At 31.5% G+C, this 15,245-nt stretch overlaps 1 protein-coding gene across 2 annotated transcripts in view; it reads right to left on the minus strand.

The window, feature by feature from the left end:
• The window catches only part of LOC140440893 (arylalkylamine N-acetyltransferase 1-like), a 33,180-nt gene that overhangs the window by 14,683 nt on the left and 3,252 nt on the right, over positions 1–15,245 (minus strand). For both annotated transcript variants that reach the window (XM_072531259.1, XM_072531264.1), the window contains exons 2-3: positions 14,516–14,759; positions 1,520–1,715 (exon numbers count right to left, since the gene is read on the minus strand). In XM_072531259.1, coding sequence (XP_072387360.1) covers positions 1,520–1,715; positions 14,516–14,759 — 440 coding nt within the window. The remainder of the gene's footprint in view (positions 1–1,519; positions 1,716–14,515; positions 14,760–15,245) is intronic.

Raw genomic sequence — 15,245 nt, forward strand, 5'->3', positions numbered from 1 at the left:
TACACAACTTGAAAAACACGATTTTCGATTATAAGAGTTGTACCAGTTTTTTATGACGCGAACGGTACTACATTCTAGAGAAATACACATTGCAACATTTGGTAGTCTACATACACTTACAGAAGATCACAAAGAAACATCAACTTCTGATGAAATTGATATTTGCAATCGGATAACAACAGTGATGTTCAAGCAGGTCCGGGTTAATGCGCCAATCAAGAAAAACTGAATGATATTGTTAGAAACCTGAACCTATACAGGAAGGCTTTGAATTAGTTGCTTCCAGATTAAAAGAAAATGATCTACTGTATCCATATACTAATATTACATTTTATTGCAAAATACATAAGACAGTTGTTAGACAAAATCAGTTTATCGAAAAACACACCAGGCGAACGACGTATATTTATCGACAATTCAAAACTCAGTTTGAAATCTGTCCTTTTACGCAACGGTAATAAATTTAAGTCAATATCCATTGGTCATACTATCAGTATGTCGATTTATGTTCTAATGCGTAAAGAAGATGTGTCGAGAAACGAACAGATTAGTGAAAGGTATTAATATTGGTATATTGCAAGATAAAAACAGGAATAAATGAAAATAGGGAAACCAAGCTCGCATAAGGATAAAGGACTATAACGACTTCCTGTTTATTAATAAATTATACAGAATTATACAAACAGATTGTGATTTATGCAGACGATGTAAACTCGATGGGCCGAACAATCAGAGAAATAACAGAACTTTATGTGGAGCCTAAAGAAAATACGAAACAAATAGGGCTAGCTGTCAACGTAGATAAAACTAAAGCCCTAATACAAGCTAGGAAACAACGAAACTTTCAAAATTTGACAATAGACGACGCAAATATTGAAGTTGTAAAACAGCTATCATACCTGGGCGTACAGACAACTGAGAATGGCAGCGAGTAGGAGGAAATAAGGAAAAGGATAATGCTTGCTAACAAATCATACGTCTCTCTGTCACAGGTGTTTGGATCGAAAGACCCACGGGGAAGTAAAGTTTAAAATATATAAAACCATCATATAACCAATAGCAACAATGACGCAGAAATATTGATCATGACAGAAAAAAAATAAGCCTTATTAATACTTTTGAAAGAAGAATATTGAGTCGGATATTGGGACACACTGCGATAATTATTGTATGTGGAGATATAAGATTCAACCACGAGTTAAAAATATCACAAAGAACTCTCTATAGCAAATTATGCAAATAAATAAAGAGTGCGCTGGGCAGATCACCTTATAAAAATGTATAATAACAGAACACCTAGTAGAACGCTTAGTAGAACTAGGGTGAGATGCCGGTCAATAGGAAGACCAAGAAAGAAGTGGATAAACGAAGTGACAACCGACGCTTAAGAGATATTAAGGGTAGATAACTGGAGGAGAGCAGCCAAGGAAAGGGATACTATTAGAGGGGTGCTGAGGGAGGCCAAGGCCCGAATTGACCTGTAGCGTCGTTGGAGAGATAGTAAATATACACTACTTACATTGTTCTTGTACAAAGAAGCCTTCCTATTCCAAGATGTCTGTATTTCATTTCTACCGATAAAACCAGTAAATTGATTGCTTTGTTTACGTCGGGATATCGTTCAAAGATATTAACCTCTTCGAATATGTGGTCTAAAAACTCTTTTATTTTTATACATTTTTCGTCTGTTGCTACAAATGGTGTTTCTTCGACTCCTAGAAATTGTAAAATAGATTGTGAGTAAACATACATTTTTTAAGGTTATCAAGAATTATCAGACGATTATTGAGGATTTTTTTATTTTTTTTACTTTACTTTTTTACTTTTTACTTTTTTTTTTCTATTTTTTACTCCATTAAACATAGAGAAGGCGAAAAGCTCGGGTGTGTTCTGAAAAATCTAGACTCGGCGGTCACAAGCACTTAAGTCATTTTTTTATGAAAAATATATAATCTCGCAAACTAACCAAATTTGTGTAATACACCAACTGGAATAAACACCTAAGTCATATACCGCTTATATATTAAAGTATTTTATCGTGCTCTTTATAACTCTTTATTTTTATTTCATAACGGACTTAAGTACTTAGTCATAACAAATATAGCGAGTTCGATGTGAAACGGCGTTCTAAACCACTTATCGTCGGTGATACTGCAATTTGTCGTATGTCACAAATACGGTCATTTTCCGTTTATGTATCCATTGTAACTAAATTGCAGTCCTCTACGCCCCTGCAAAATATCGCAGGTGAAAGTTTAACAGTTACCATGATTTTTTATACGTGCAAATAAGTTTTTCTTGACTAAAATGGATACTTCAGTATGGCGTATGTCAGAATCATTTTATGGCGTATGTCACTTAAATTGCTCATTAGGTAGTCAACTGTAAACTTAAAAACAGCCGTTAGAAGTGATAAAAGTGAATTTATGTAGGTACATACATACAAAATACATAATATGGTAAGTTCTTTGTTCTTTTTTGAATTTAAAATACTAAAACTTTATATATAGTCCAATTTTTAGTTGAGAAACACAATAATAATTGAAAAACTAAATAGTATAACCTCAATTTTTTTCCATAAATAAATTATTTTAATATTTAGGTTCTTATAATGAGATTTACGTTTTTTACACTAATTAGTTGAATAATACTATGCGACATACGACACATTGCATTCAAAATTTAGCTTATTTAGTGTTATTCCTCTTCAAGTTAGGTATTGACATACAACATATTGCATGTTTATTTTTTCTTTTCAGAGAATCAATAATGTCGAACAGAGCACGGCTGTTGGTGGAATTAGCTTTAAATTCAACTTCAAGAGCAGACGCCTCTCACCAAGTACCTGAAGACGATAATATCAACATTTTGACATATCAATTGAACGATGCATCAAGTCCTCAAAGAACAGAAAGCACGGTTCCAGAGTCAGTGGAAGATCTATTAGAAAATGCAGAATTGGAAGAGAATCCAGTTTTAACACACCTGGAAGTGGCAGAAATTCCAAAAGAAGCATCGCATTCCAAAACCGATATAGCTCCAAAATCATATTATTTGGAACAGAACACAGACAATGATATACCAATAATTGACTATCAGGAAGAAATGACAATAGAAGAAGAAAATATCGATCCATTTCATGAAAGTGACAGTGGCAGCGAGTATCTGCCAACAGAAACTGATACTGACTCAGAAAATTTAGTTGGAAACCAAGAGGATCATCAGATACCGGACGCAAGAGCAAAAAAACGCAGGAGTAATGTAATAAAATTTGAATGTTCGCAAATTACGAATGAAATGCGTAATCAAATATTTCACTATTTCTTTGAAATTAATTCTTGGGAAGGTAAACAAATTTATGTAAGCAGTCTTGTACTGCACTCTCAGCCCAAACACAGAAGAAGAAACACTGTCGAAGAGGAGTCCCAAAAGAAAACAGGTTTTAAATATTATTTAATAGCTAGAGATAATAAGGAGTCTTCAAAAAAATATCATGTATGCAAAAAATGTTTTTAGCCACTTTAGGTGTTGGCGAAAGATCTGTAAGCGAATGGGTTTCAAAGAAATGTTTACCAAATAAAGTGCAAGCTATTAGACCAGTTTTAGTAGAGCCACTGAAGGATTCTGAATGCACAAAAAATGTTAATACATTCTTAGACAGCCTGCCTAAAGTTGAATCGCACTACTGTCGAGCATCCAGTAGAAAACTTTATTTGGAACCCACTTGGAACAGTTACAGACATTTGCATCGTGAGTTTATTAACTACTGTGAACGTCAAAACATAAGATCTTGTTCTTGGAGCCTTTTCTTTCAAACTTTTAAGACAAAAAATCTTGAAATTTACACTCCTCGTAAGGACCAGTGCAACACATGTGTGATGTTTAAGAAGGGAAATTTAAGTCAATCAGATTATGATAGACATGTTGCCAAGAAAGAACAGGCACGCTCAGAAAAAGAACAAGACAAACAAAAAGCTATCTCGTCAGAGGCAGAAAACTTAAGTTATGTCTACACTATGGACTTACAAGCCGTTCTTCTTTGTCCATATACCCAAGCCTCTGCCATGTACTATAAACAAAAACTGAAGGTTCATAACCAAACATTTTTTAATCTTAATAACAAAGATGTGGCTTGTTATTTATGGCACGAGGGAAATGGAGGTTTAGATAGCGATGTGTTTGTTTCCATTTTAGTGAAGTTTCTTAATGAAGAGATAGAAAGACACAACTCGAAGACAATAATCCTATGGAGCGACGGTTGTACGTACCAAAACAGAAATGTAAATATGTCAAATGGTTTGCTGGAGATAGCTATGGAGAAAAATATTATTATAGAACAAAAGTACCTAGAGGTAGGACATACCCAGATGGAGGTGGATTCGGTCCACAGTGTGATTGAGAGAAAGTTAGGAAGAAAAAATGATATTGCTGTTCCCGCTGATTATACTAAAGTTATAAAAGCGGCCAGGCGAAACCCATCCCCTTACAAAGTAGTGTCTTTGCATTACAGCGATTTTTTACAATACAGCAAAGGAATGTACACACAAATTCGACCTGGAAGCCAAAAAGGTGATCCTTGTGTCACAGATATTTGTGCATTGCAATATCTTCCTCAGGGACTGATAAAATACAAAATCAATTTTACTGATGAATGGCTCGAACTGCCACGAAGACCAAGTCGTACTAGAACGTCTGTAACTCACGAACCCTTATATTTATCGCCACGCCCAATTGAGAATTCAAAATTCTTACATCTTCAACAATTAAAATCTGTTATAGAATCAGATTATCATGCATTTTATGATAATTTAAAACATACCTGTGTGTCTCTCCAAGTCTATTCACATATAAAAAATTAATGTGTATGATATTTTCTTCTTTCCAGTTTATTAGTTTAGAATTTTTAGTTTTGTTCTCCGCCATTTAAATAAAATAAACAAAAGGTTTGAAAATAATTAATTGTTTTTCTGAGGTGTACATGCATTACAAAATTGTCGTATGTGACATAAAATATTTAAATATTTAAACTTTCAATGCAATATGTCATATGTAACGGCATTTTGCTTAACATTACACTGACCAAAAAATCGTGTTCCTGTACTAATACCCAAATAAAAGGATACATCATACACAAATAATCGCATTTTCAAATTTAAAAATGGTCGACGAGAAGAGTTTTTTGTCTCTCCTGAAATATTACCTCATTCCGACATACGACATATTGCAGTATCACCGACGTTATGTAGATATAGGTATTTATGCTTGTCAAATTTGTTTCTAAAATATTAAATATTGTTAGTGACATAAGTATTAAATACATGCAGAGTCAGTGTATTTTGTGATGATATTGATATAATTATATTTTCTCACTTTTAAAAAAACTTTATTTTTGAAAAGTATACAATTTTACAAACTATGCTTAAATAAAAATATTAACAATTACTGTTGAACTTTAAGCTATGAAGTGACTCCAATGAATGAATGTACTTTTTTATTTGTAGCTTAACTTTTATGTAGTAACTTATAATCTAAATGGTGTTGTTGGCTTCCGTCTGTGTGGTCTTGGGGGAGGTCTCGTGGCGTTGGTATTGCGTTGCGTTTGTCTAGGTGTTATGATTAGATTTCTATATCCACAGTCGGTTCTTCCTCTTTTGTTTACACAAGACACTTGAGTTGCGGGTGAATCTTCGTTTTAAAACCATTTTCAATTATTAGTTCCGATAAAGTTGACGGCCTGATCTGGTGATAGTTTTATTAGTCTGAAATTTATTTCTGTTAAATAATTAATTGGATTTAAATAGTAAATTTACAAGTCTTTGGAGGTAGACAGATATTGGAGCTAGTTTCACAAACACTAGTTTCGAATACACCTGAACCTGGTATGTATTATTTTTGTTGACAATATTTTTTTCATCTATGGTACTTAAATAGTGTGCTGTGTGCAGTAACTTCTTAAAAATTTGAAAACTTCTAGATGTGTTCCATTGGTGTAGAAATGTTAAAGTAAAGGGAAAATGATGTACCTATAATTAAAAACCGTTTAAAGGATGAAGTTGATTTTGATTACAATAATAATAATTTAATTGGATTACGGACATTATTCTTAGAATTTACGTACCAAAGATAAGAGGGGTGCTTTTACACTTCTACCAATTTCTATCATTTGAATGTATAACTTGCATTTAAATGAATGATTGTGAAATATTTTAAAAAATTCAGTAGATGATTTTATAAAGAAAAATATTATAAATCTTTTAAATTTACTATCAGATTTAAAAAAAAATGTATCTAACTATTAGAAAATCCCTGGTGCAAGCGTAAATGACACATATTTTAATTTGTTTTTGATACCTACTTAATTGAGTTTTCGTTTCTTATAGTTAATCAGGAAGACTTAGTAGCAGAACCTGAGCCAAGTACATCGGGTATCCAGAAATCGTATATTCCAGAAAAAAAACTTGAAATAAGTGATTACTCAAATGACGATTCTGTTACTGACCCTACATTTGTACTTGAGAGTTCTATTCATGTCGTAGGGCATACACAATTGGAAGTTAATGACGTGCATAATCCTCCTGAGATGCTTTCTTCTTCCGATGATATTACACAACCAGTTACAGTTACAGAAAACAGAAAGAGAAAACGGGAAAGAAAAACTAAAAGAAATTTTGGTCAGGAATATGTGACTGCAGCAGGTAAAACTGTAGAAAAACGTATCATGAAGCCCCTGACCAACTGTCTTAACAAATGTGAAAAAGTAAGTGAACAACAAAGACAACAAATATTTGCAGACTTTTGGAACTTAGGGTCATATGATCTTAGGGCAATGTTGGTTTCTTCAATGATGATTATACACGAGAAACAAACTGAAAAACGACGTGTAGACGATCCAGACAAACAAAGATATAAGATGTATACATACAAATATCATTTCGAAATTAACTCTAACCGAATAACAGTCTGTCAAGGATGTTTTCTCAAATCCTTGGATGTCACAGATAATTTCGTTAAACTTATTGGACTAAAGAGGAGAAGCAGCTCCAGCGGCATCGTGGAACCAGATTAACGTGGTAAGAAACCACCTTCAAGCAAACATTCTGCAGATAAATTACTGGAAGTAATAAACCATATTAATTCTTTTCCACTTTATGAAAGTCATTATACCAGACGAAGGAGCACATGTAAATACTTGCCATCCTATTTAACTATTTCTAAAATGCATTTATTATATTCCGAATCGCACGTTCAACCTGTCAGTGATAAAATATACAGAAGAGAATTTCACAAACTAAATTTAAAATTTAAAAAGCCAAACGTAGATAGCAATGCATGTGATGTGTTTAAGATAAAGCTCGACAAGCTAAAGACGAAACCGCGAAAAACACAATAATTTTAGAACGTAAGTGTCACCAAAATGCCGCTGATTTAGCATATCGTGAAAAGAAAGTCAATAAAATATTAGCTGCTAACAATAATCAAACTCGTTGTCTCACGTTCGATTTGCAGCAATATCTCCCGACTCCTGCTTTAGAGACATCAGTTGCTTTTTATAAGAGACAACTATGGACGTTTAATTTAACAATCCACGATAACGCAACTGTTTTGTCTACACATTTTATGTGGCATGAGGCTAAATCAGCAAGAGGTGCTAATCAAGTAGCATCATGTCTGTATACGGACATGCTAGCGATACCTAATGATGTCACAGAAATTATTCTGTATTCAGATACATGTGGGGGACAAAATAAAAATTCATATGTCGCAGCAATGTTTGCATATTTGTTGCAGGCTAAACCAACATTACAAGTTATTCATCACAAGTTTACGGTATCTGGTCACTCACATATGGAAGTAGATTTGGACCATGCTATAATAGAAAAAAAGAAGAAAAAAAAACGGCTATACAAATTTATCATCCACATGACTGGATGCAACTGATTCGTACAAGCAGTAATAAATTTAAGGTTGTTAAAATGCAACAGGCTGATTTCTTTGATTTGCTGCTTTGCTTAAAGGTCCTCTTATTATGCGAACAAAAGATTTCGGTGGTAATAATTGTAAGTGGTTTGACATTAAATGGCTTTCTTACAGACTCGATTTCGGTAGTATTAATTATAAAACATCCCTTCAGCAAAATGAGCCGTTCAAAACTATTTCTTTCAAAAGAACAACAAGACAAACAAGAAATTTTGCAGCCGATTTCGGACCAACAGTTGGCAATAAGTGAAGAGAAAAAGCGAGATTTAATTTCTTTGCTACCTTTAATACCGAAATACTTTAATCACTTTTACGAATATCTAAAGACTGCTGCCGATGTTAGAGACGTAGATCGGGACTTGGACAGAGACGAGAGTGACTTATAATATTGTTTATTTAATAAATATTGATTTTGTATATTGAAGACTTAATAAAAATTGTTACTTATAGTACCTATCTTGAATTATAAGTATTTAGGCTCCCTAAATAGTATCTGCCTTAACCACTTAAGTCAAATTTTCCAGTTGAATATAATAACTTAAGTCAGTTATTTTATTGTTTAATGATAATGCATTAATATGGATAGCACAGTTGCCTTTAAACTTTTTCATCAGAAACTTTAAACCTTCCCCTGTAAAATTTTTCTCATTTTGAATTTAAGACTTAAGTGTTTATTCCTTCCGGGTCTAGAAATATTCCCATGAGATTTTTTTGCATAATCACTTTAATGAAATATCCCAAAATAAGGTTCAAGAGGTTGACCAGGAGAAAAATTTTTAAATAAATTGTAACAATCTATTTTTTCGGCCCGGACAATTTTTTTGTATTTTTTGGATCATTTTGAACAGGATAGGTCTCTTGTAGTTTTTCTGTAAACTTGATCGTTTTCGAGTTATAAATAATTTAAAACTAAAAAAAACGGAAAATAACGATTTTCAAAGCTAAAAAACACAAGTAAAAAACATTATTTTCGAATTCACCCCAAAGACCTAAATTCAAGTTCAAACCTTGTTCTATCATTTTCCGATAAATATTTTGGGTCTGTTTCATTTTAAACATTGTTTTTTAATTAATATATTGTATAAAAGAAAAAAAAACAAGATTAGGGCACCAATTTTTGCTGCTTTAAATTCTCATTGTACAAATAAGCACCCGCCCTGCCATACGCGCTTTATCATCAATTAAAAAACAGTGGTTTAATAGTTAGTTAACAAACAAGTGTATTAATAAGGGCGATTAACAATTGAGATATTTTAACGCGTGAGCGAAGCGAGCGCGTTAATGTTCGAGATTGTTAATCGCCATTTTAATCACGAGTTCGTTACAAAACTTTTCCGTCGACCGTACTTTTCTTAAATAAAGATATCTCAGTTTAAATATTTATTTACTTAACGATAAACAACAATGTATTCAGCTTTCATTGACTTTATTCAAAGTTTCCTTAGTGGTAGTTTTATTATAGTAAACATTAATATTCGAAATGGTGCAATTACTGAAATTAAAAGAAGATATTGATAAATGATTATCTGCTGTATAGCATTTTGACAAATTTATATTTAAGTCTTCTTGGACCTCTGTAAATTCTGTGATAGAAGAAGTTAAATTCTGGTGGAGTTAAATTAAACTCTTCGTCAATATCCATCCTTTGATTTTTCAAATACACAGAATTTTAAACAATAAAGTAAATAATGACATACAATGACAGATAGTACTAACAGCGGCTACTACATGTTAAATTAATTTTCTAGTAGGAATATAAATAGGTATATTTTTGGTTGCCTACACCACAGGTCACTGCCAATCATAGATCTATAGAACTACTTATGTTTTGATGACTACAAAAGGCCTTTAGCAGATTGAGGCTATTGTATACAAAAGAAAAATATCATTGGATATTATAAAAATAATAGAGAATATATGCAAGAAACAGATCCGAATTAAAATTGCAACAGAAACTATTAAACCGATGTTCAAACAGGAGGATTTATTTAGCGCACTTATATTTAATTTCATATTGGACGAGGTCATAAAACGAGTAAAAATAAAAAGAATAATACCAGAGCCAAGGAATTTAACATTAAAATTTTGTCACATAAAACTAAAAGCTTAGTAATATCAAAGAAACCAGTAACGTGCAAATTTAAAATTGAAAAGCAACACGTAGAACAAGTACTAATATTTAAATATCTAGTAATAAAAATAAATTTAGCAAGCAGAACAGCTAAATGACTTAACAACACAATATAGAGAAACCAACATTTGAAAACGGAAACAAAGGCGCGAATATACAAATCTATAATCTGATCTGTCATAATTTATTCCGAAGAAATAAGACCTGACACACAGTGGCGACGCGCGACGCGTGACTTTTTCTAAAGTGTTACCAAAACCAAGTAAAAAAATTTATTTAAAAAAATTATTTTGAACCTCCCAAACATAAGTTTTTGTTTATTTTAGATATTTTATATTATTTTACGTACTGGACTTGACGACTGAAGCATCGTATGACTAATCCAAGCCTGTGGGATAAAACTAAACGAAGTGCAAAAATGACAAAAAAAAAAAAACAGAATCTTAGAAAGAGGGTTTTGTCATTAATGTATTTAAAAAGCGTTTCTCAATGGAAATTAAAGAAACTAACAACATTCCATCTTGCAAAATGGGATTGTTAAAAAGAGGTTTGCCAATTTAAAAGCTTCCGGAAATGCATTATCAAATTCTGAAGACTTTATATATTGATACAATTCGTGTACATTTTTTTAATATAATCTGAATCAATATAAAGAACTGTTAATTCTGTTCTTAACTTTACTGTGTCAAATTTTTGTCCATATAGCATTACAAGTTGACGAAAGGCGTTATATGGGAATTTTTGAAGTTATACTTCTATACGCTCGCGCTCGTTCGCCGTTGGAAATTTGTACGGGAGTGAATCGGCAAAATCATTGCATATGTAAGATATAGGTAAGAGAGAGACAGAAGATATATTTTCTCTCTCTTTCTCTCTCGAGAACAAAAATGTTCCTTTTGTAAGTATATTTAATATCTATTAATAATATTATTATTTTATATTAATTCGGTAGATAAAGACATTTGGCCAAAGTGTTTTACAAATAAATATAACTTCTATGATTCGTAATAACCTTTCCATTTTTTGGAATACAATAAATAAGTAAACACAAACACAAAATACAACCAAAAAACTGACATCTTAAATTATAATGTTCTTGTCAAATAATGACATTGATTAGCCACCTTATTATTTAAGGTAATGAGTTGAAGCGCGGTATTTAGAACCAGAAGTCGCGAGTTCGATCCCAATGAGGGAATATATTTTGTTAATTATTATGTTATGATTTTTGTCACTTTGGTTTTAAAAATCAAAGAATGGAAAAATCATAATATCTTTTTTAATATTGTTTTGATAATTTTATACATTACTTATTTAATTTTCCAAACTATTTTATTTATCATTGAATATTTAGTGCATATAGTAGCCATGGGCGTAGAGATGAAAGGGACAAATATAATGATTGTTATTTTAAATTACTTTTATGTGTATGTTTATATGTATGGATATAAATCTCAAAAAAGGTCGATTTTATTTTTAAATTAAGATTTTTTGGCATATATATGATACTAGTGACGTTATCCATCTGGGAAGAAAGAGTTATTCTTTCGCCGAGTGTTAATTTAATAAGATTTTCACAATTTAGTGGGGATTTTGAAACGGTGCCACAAAGAATCAAAAAAATCCAGGGACCTAATGATTTATACAAGTGCTTTCAAATAATATATTAATTTCTCCATGGTCCCATTTAAAAGTATCTTACAAAATGGCGTCAAGACGCTATTAATAAAACCGAGCCTTAGTTCAGTTACCTAAAAATTTTGTAATTCAAGTTTTGAGGTTAAATGAGATTGTCATATTGAATAAATTTATTCATTTTCGCTAGAATATATGTTGAATATGTTGTAATTATCTCCACAATTTATGAGAACAAACTATATACTAAAATTTTTGACCCTATTAATATTTATTATTTAGGACTCAATAGTTATTGTCTGTCTGTTTTTCTCCCTTTATGTGCTATAACTATAAACCAAAAATCCTAAAAACTTGATACTTGATACATAGTTTGGTCCAAGGTCGAACCCTATTGAATTTCTTCTTCGTATTCTTATTCTTTATAAGCAATTCTGCTTGTTCATTGACGAATTAATACATCTATGGAAGGTTGTCAATCCGTGTTTTGCCCGGCCGTCCGATACTTCTGGTGACTTACCTCTTGCTATTTTGACGACAAGGGTCTTCCCCATTCTGCTTATGGGGTTATTCCATTTTAATTTTTTTCTATTTATTGTCTATTCGCTTATACACTGTACGGTACATTTTCTTCTAATGTATTCGCTTCTCTTTCGATCTCTCAGCGTATTTCCTGTAACTCTTCTTTGTATTCTGACTCTCATCTCTGCCGTTTCCAGTAACCTTTGTATTGTGGCTGTGTCGGGTCTTGTTTCTGAGACATATGTCATTATTGGTCTTACACTGACTTTATAATTTCTTGACTTCATCTCAGTGTTAATGTGTCTGTTTCGCCATATAGTGTTATTAATTCATCCTGTCAGTCTATTTGCTTTTTGTACTTTAGTTCTCACTTCTTTGTCCAAGACTCCATAGCTGCACAATGTAGCTGCACATTAGTAATAATGGTATTTTATTTCCATTACTTGTTCAATAGTTTTCTAAAATGAGATTGTCATATTTTTTTTGCTCTTATGTTAAATCTGTGGACCAGTCTTTTCAGACTATCTTCATCTTGGGCTATCAATATTGCGTCGTCTGCGTAACAGAGTATTTTTACTTCTTCGTTTCCTATTCTGTTTCTTCTTTCCTTATTCCGCTGCCTATTTCTATAGGTTCTGAACTTGTCCATATATTCTGACTTCCATTTTGTTGTTTTGGTATATGTTTCCAATAGTTTTTATGATATTTATGCAAACTTGTCTATTATACAGAAGATGGATTACATCTTTGAGTCTTACTCTGTCAAATGCTTTCTTTAAATTACTCAGACACAGAAATTCTAGTCTATTATGCTCTAGTGATTTCTCAATAATTTGCTTTATGACGAATATTCCTCTGTAGTCTTATGGCTGTTCTTTATCACCTTTTCTGAATAGTAGAATAAGTTCGCTCGTTATCAATTCTTTCGGTATTTTATTGTATTTTATAATTTTATTTATTAATGCTGTTAACTTTCTGTCATTGCTTGATCTACCATATTTCAGTAATTCGTTTGATATTCCGTCTTTACCTGCTGCTTTTCTGTTCTTCATATTTTCAAGTATTTTACGAAATCTCTGTATATTAATTTATATTAAGTTCTTCATTTGGGGAAATTTTTGATATTTCCGGTTCTAGCGTAGTTTCTTATTCCTCTGCATATAGCTTTTTTAGGTAGCCAATGCATGTACCCTTTTCTTGTGTTTTGGTTTTATTAGTTCCATTACCTTCGTTCTTTGAACTCTTATAAAGTGCCATATTTTCTTTATAAGAGGTCAAAGGTCTACAGATCTATAGACCATAAAAAATCATGTTCAACTTCTGTCGAAAAGCGTTCCCAGCGATCATTTTTTATTTTTCTTATAAGTGCATGTGTTTCGTTTCTTATTATTTTGTAATTATGGTATGCCTCTTATGTTTTGAAATTTGTACGAGAGTGAATCGGCAAAATCGTTACATATGTAAGATATAGGTAAGAGAGAGACAGAAGATATATTTTCTCTCTCAAGAATAAAAATCTTCCTTTTGTAAATATATTTAATATTTATTAATATTATTATTGTTTTTTTATTAATATTATTATCATGGTAAATTAAACATATGCGTAAGTAAGTTATGTATATTGTCATATTTAAATACTTATGAATATTGCATTTTAATTTGTATTGTATTATTATATTGAATTATGTTGGAGTGTATTGTATTCTATTTTTATATTAATAACAAAATAAACAATGAATTTTACTGCAGAGTATGTGGAAAAATTTTTTTTGCATTCAACTCCTTTCCTACATATATGAAAATAAAAATATACATTTTCATCAAAATATTGATTCAATCCTTCATTTACTACACTCCTATTACAGGTCAAATTATGTTTATATACAGCAAACCATGCACCGTATACCTATATACCTAATTCTGTTTCTCTTTCTGCTCTCTCTTACCTATAGCATTACATATGTAATGATTGTGCAGATTGACTCCCATATAAATTTGTAACGGTGCACACGTGTATAGAAGTATAACTTCTACCGGCAGTCCCACTGTACTGCCGTTTTTTTGCATAATTTTTAAAATTGTCATAATCATATACTGCCAAATACTCTAAATGTTTTAAATCAGAAAACCTGTTTTTAATTTGAATAATCTTAGTGTCAAAAATTTCAAAGAAAACAATACTTTTCAGAGATGTATAATATAACTCAATATAAAACACATATCTATAAAAATGTTAAAAAAGCTTCGTACCTCTTTCCATTAATACATTTAAACACACTCCCACTATTTTTCCATCACATTCGGCGACAAGATCTAATCCTTTACCAAAAGTTAACAAAAAGTAATTTTCCAAATTTTCACATAGCGGTTGTCCTTCGGCAACAACTCCCATGGATTTGCAGCATGGCTCATCTTTGTAAAAATTAAGCCTCAAGTGTTGCTTAATTTGTTCTTTATCCTTCAAGCTAGCTGTTCGGATAACAATATTCGGCTTCTAAAACATAATATATATTTTAAGACAAACCGATCATTTAATTAATATAAAAATTAGAAATTATTGAATACAAACTAGAAATTGAAAAAATTAATCAAAGTAAAAATCAAAAATAGCAACTCTAAAACAATCAAAACAATTTTTAAAAAATTGTTTTTAAAAGGATTCAGCATTCTTTTCTAAATAAAAAAACAATCCCTGTAGTATCAGTTGTGATTGTTAGTTCTGATAAAGATACTGTGAAAAAAGAAACAACAGTTTCATGCTTAAATATAGTTCCACATAACAAACTGTTGTTAAAAAATTTAAATTAGTAGCACAAATGTAAACTGTCGTATCTCCATATTTGGGCAATTTGTAGATTATTTCATTTTACCACTCAGAAAACTTAAAATTTTGTTGTGATAAAACATAGTAAGTGTAACTGTGATAGTTTCTCATCGTGTTAGAAACAGTATTGTGTCCATACGAGGTAAACAATAGTAT

The sequence above is a fragment of the Diabrotica undecimpunctata genome, chromosome 1 (assembly GCF_040954645.1).
Source record: "Diabrotica undecimpunctata isolate CICGRU chromosome 1, icDiaUnde3, whole genome shotgun sequence".
In the NCBI taxonomy this organism is placed as follows: Eukaryota; Metazoa; Arthropoda; class Insecta; order Coleoptera; family Chrysomelidae; genus Diabrotica; species Diabrotica undecimpunctata.